General features: G+C 44.4%; 1 protein-coding gene across 4 annotated transcripts in view; it reads left to right on the top strand.

The window, feature by feature from the left end:
• The window catches only part of FGF13 (fibroblast growth factor 13), a 270,713-nt gene extending 266,665 nt beyond the window's left edge, over positions 1-4,048 (top strand). For all 4 annotated transcript variants that reach the window (XM_015417972.1, XM_015417974.1, XM_015417975.1 and 1 more), the window contains 2 exons: positions 298-496; positions 3,616-4,048. In XM_015417972.1, the coding sequence (XP_015273458.1) occupies positions 298-496; positions 3,616-3,752 (336 nt within the window). In that variant the 3' untranslated portion in view covers positions 3,753-4,048. The remainder of the gene's footprint in view (positions 1-297; positions 497-3,615) is intronic.
• The last annotated feature ends 6 nt before the right edge of the window (positions 4,049-4,054 follow it).

Genomic DNA, 4,054 nt, shown 5'->3' with positions numbered 1-4,054 from the left:
AGCCGTCTGTACCCTGGTGCACCTTATCTGATAACAAGATTCTCTTTCTGATCAATATTCTTTCCCTTTGGATTTAATTATCATGCTGTCCTCTGGCTGCTCCCAGGACTGGTCCTTGTGTCCAAAATGGCATCACTTCTCAGTGCTAATCTGTTTTTAAGGGTATGAGTCTCTAAAAGGAGAGGAGGAGGGCCCTTTGTGTGTGGGGGGGTTGTGCGCGCAAAAGCCAGTGCTGTATTGAATGGTCTTGCATTAGCAGGCATGATGGTTGGCACATATCTCTCTCCTTTCCTGCAGGAACATTTCACACCGGAATGCAAGTTCAAAGAATCGGTTTTTGAGAATTACTACGTTACTTACTCCTCCATGATCTACAGGCAACAGCAGTCTGGGAGAGGCTGGTATCTGGGCCTTAACAAAGAAGGCGAGATCATGAAAGGAAACCATGTGAAGAAAAACAAACCCGCAGCACACTTCCTCCCCAAACCATTAAAAGGTAAAATTGCCTGAACTGAGTTTAGCATGCATGGAAAACAGGGGGTGTCCTTGCAGCCTCCATCAGCATTGACTGAAGACTGACCATAGATTTTCTATTCTTTTAAAGCTGATGGTGGGATGATCATTTCTTAAACTGTTTACAGGTTCCCCTGTGGCCTGTGATGTGCACACACTTGACCCTTGCCCCCGCCACCCCAGTTGTCTCAGCAGCAACAGGCTTTGCAGGGGTTCAGCATGTTTGAAAAACTTGCAGATCCTTTTTGAACAAAGGCAGCAGCAACATGGAAATGCTAAGAGTGTAAACCACAAGTAGCTCTCTCACGTGCCACCTGTGGCTCTCTCAAAAACTGCTGGCTATCTTCAGACTCTGAAAAAGAACTATAAACCTAGGCAGCATTCCCTTTGTGTGTAATTTGTTTCTTTTCATTTTCCCACCCTGCCTGTAGGAGCTTACAGTCTAAATTTTACCATTACTCTGTAATGTTTCAAGGTCACTGAAGATGTAAGCACTTTGGGGGGGCCACTATCATAAGAAATGCCTTGCTGGATCAGACCAGAGGTCCATCTGAGCCCACATCTGGTTTCCAGCCTGAGCAATCCAGATGTGCTGCTAGGAAGCTCAGAGGCAGGATGTGAACACAACACTCTCCCCATTCGTCTTCCCACAACTAGTATTCAGAGGTATACTGCCTTTGAACCTGGAGGTTCAACTTAGCTATTATGGTTAATTCATTTACTCCCCTTTGAAATCCATCTAAGCCAACTCCTATGTGTAGCACCAGGGAATCCCATACATGAATTACGCATTGTAAAAAGATCAAGTAACAGGAGAGTGGGTGGGAAAACTAAGGTTTGAGTGTGTGTAATTATTTCTGATCACATCCATTCCTTGTTCTCTTTGCCTGTTCCCTCCCTTTGATGTACCCTCTCCTATAGTACTCTGTAATGTTTCAAGGTCACTGAAGTCAAAACAAACCTAGAGTTTTGTGGCACCTTACAAGTGGACAGGTTTGTTGTGGCCAAAGCTTTTGAGGACTAATGCCCACTTTATCAGATGTATATCAGTTGACAGATCATACATGGGCTCAGAAAGAAAAGGTGGGGGGGAGCAGGTCAAAATGCAGGAAGTTCAGTCTGTGACATTTTTATGTATGGCTTAATAGAATAAGAACAGTGACTATTTGTAGGAGCAGTAATCACTATTACATCTAATTGAGCCTTGAAGAGAAATGTCAGAGGGGGACCCTTTGCACTTCCTTATCACTGGACTCCACTGGTCACAAGTCTTATTCTGTCTATACTGGTTGCCTGTTCCTTATGTTATCTTCGCACCAACCCTTTCAGGGAGTTTCAGGGGGCAGTCATGTTGGTCTACAGTAGAACAGTTAGATTTGGGTAAAATACCATCTTAGAGACCAACAAGATTTTCAGGGTATAAGCTTTCAAGAGTCAGAGCTCCCTGTGACTCTCGAAAGCTTATACCCTGACAACCTTGTTGACTTCTAAGGTGTCATTGGACTCGAATCTAACCTTTCAAGGAGGGAACTGACTTGGACCGTAATGGGATTTGAACCTAGGTCTCCCTAGTCGAGTGCTGTAATCACTACACTGTGCTGGCACACAAGTACATACAAACTACATGCATGCATGTGCAAGCGCTGCCCAACTTGTTTTCACTGGGGTGCACATCTAGGAGGGAAGCCCTTATTACCAGGCAGGGAAAACATTAAGCCCCTGTTGGAAGCAGCTGCGAGGATGGATTAGAAGGGGAACACTAAACAACTTGGAGAGTCCCCCCACACACACACCATCATCTCTACCAGTCGATGGTCTCTGTGTTCTACCGAGCCCCAGCAAATGCTGCAGTATTTGGTGAAGTTTGGTTTAGTACATAAAAAAGCAAAACAAAATGCAGTGAAGCTGTGCATCTCTGCAAGCATATTTTACACTATAAAATGTAAGAGATTTTAATTATAATCCGTTTTGGTCGAAAAGCAGGGTATAAATATATCCAATATCTGCCAAAGGATGCCCCTTCTAGAATGACCTTAGATATATATTTACAACCATCCTCCAAAACATCCCAGGAAGATTAGAGGAATGGTATACCACCTTCTTGCAGACTTTGAATCTGAAACCTTGGGTAGAGATTCTGTGTAGCTGCCAGAGTCTACCAAGGTACAGTGTTGATCCAGTGACACATATTTGCTGTTTCATGTGTGTGTGTGTGTGTGTATTTTCTTCTAACTGCAAAGTGCTCTGCTTGGGGCTGTCCTTGAAGACAACCCAGAAATGACAACTGGCCAAGAATGCAGCAGCCCCACTGGTCTGAGGGGCTAGCCACCAGAAACATAGAATAAAATAGGTAGAATAGAATAAGAATGCAGCAGCTCCATTGGTCTGAGGGGCTAGCCACCAGAAACATTTGTTGCCCATTTTGAAGCAAGTATATTGGCTGCCGCTCAGTTTCCAAGTTCAGTTCAAGGTGTTGGTTATGACCGTTAAAGTCCTTCACAACCTGGGACTCCCATATTCGAAGGACCATCTCCTTCCATATGTCCCTGTGCACCAACGACAGTAACCAGGCAGCCACCTGTTGGTTATTCCACCACCTGTCTGGCATTGACCAGGTCCTTGGCCTTTTCTGTCATGGCTCCTGCTCTGGAATGGGCTCCCTGAAAGGGGGGGGGATCTCCCAGGAGATCTTCCACCTGTTTGCCAGGGCTTTTAAGGCCTCTTTTGAGGGTGGAAGGATATGGGACTTTGGTTTTAGCTGGGGATGTTTTAACTATTATTGTAAACCACCTTGAATGAAGAGGAAAGGTGGGATATAATTGTTTGAACAAATAATAAATAAACCACTCTGTAAATGCATGCTTCATTCTGCTGATCCATGACTGTAATAAATTATTGATTGATTGAGCTGCCAACGGAAGACACACTTTATGCATCTCACAAAATGGGCTCCAGCCAGCCCAAGCTTCTGGCACAGTCAACATCCGTATCCATAAGATGCCTTTTTGTGTTTGCTACACAAGGCTAACACAATATAACAATGAAACAGGAATCTATCAGAATCTAACCTCCTCTTTCTTTCTGATTTGTGTCCCCCTGCAGTGGCCATGTATAAAGAACCCTCCCTCCACGATCTTACAGAATTTTCACGGTCCGGCAGTGGAACCCCAACAAAAAGCAGAAGTGTCTCAGGAGTCCTAAACGGTGGGAAATCCATGAACCAGAACGAATCGACGTAGCCAGGTTGCAGGGGGAGCAAGTGGAGAGATGCATCAATGGAACCTTACCTCTGGAGTCACAGTTGAACCCTTCCTTAGCAGTCAATCATCCAAACGTTCCGTTCCAGACAAGCCGCCGAACTTGCATAGGGTCATGTGTCTTACCAAGCCATTAGACCTGGTTGTTAAACAACAACAAAAAAGTATTTTTTTTAAAGGAGAGAGATCCAACATAACATAGAATATGCTTGTGCAATCTTACAAGGATAGTCAAACATAAATTGCGGCATAAAATTGCAGAGAAGAAATATCCATCTCACTCT

This window comes from Gekko japonicus, unplaced genomic scaffold (assembly GCF_001447785.1).
Source record: "Gekko japonicus isolate JY-2015 unplaced genomic scaffold, Gekko_japonicus_V1.1 scaffold954, whole genome shotgun sequence".
Lineage (NCBI taxonomy): Eukaryota > Metazoa > Chordata > Lepidosauria > Squamata > Gekkonidae > Gekko > Gekko japonicus.
Note: the sequence above shows the minus strand (reverse complement) of the source record. Positions and strands in the feature narration are given on the sequence as shown.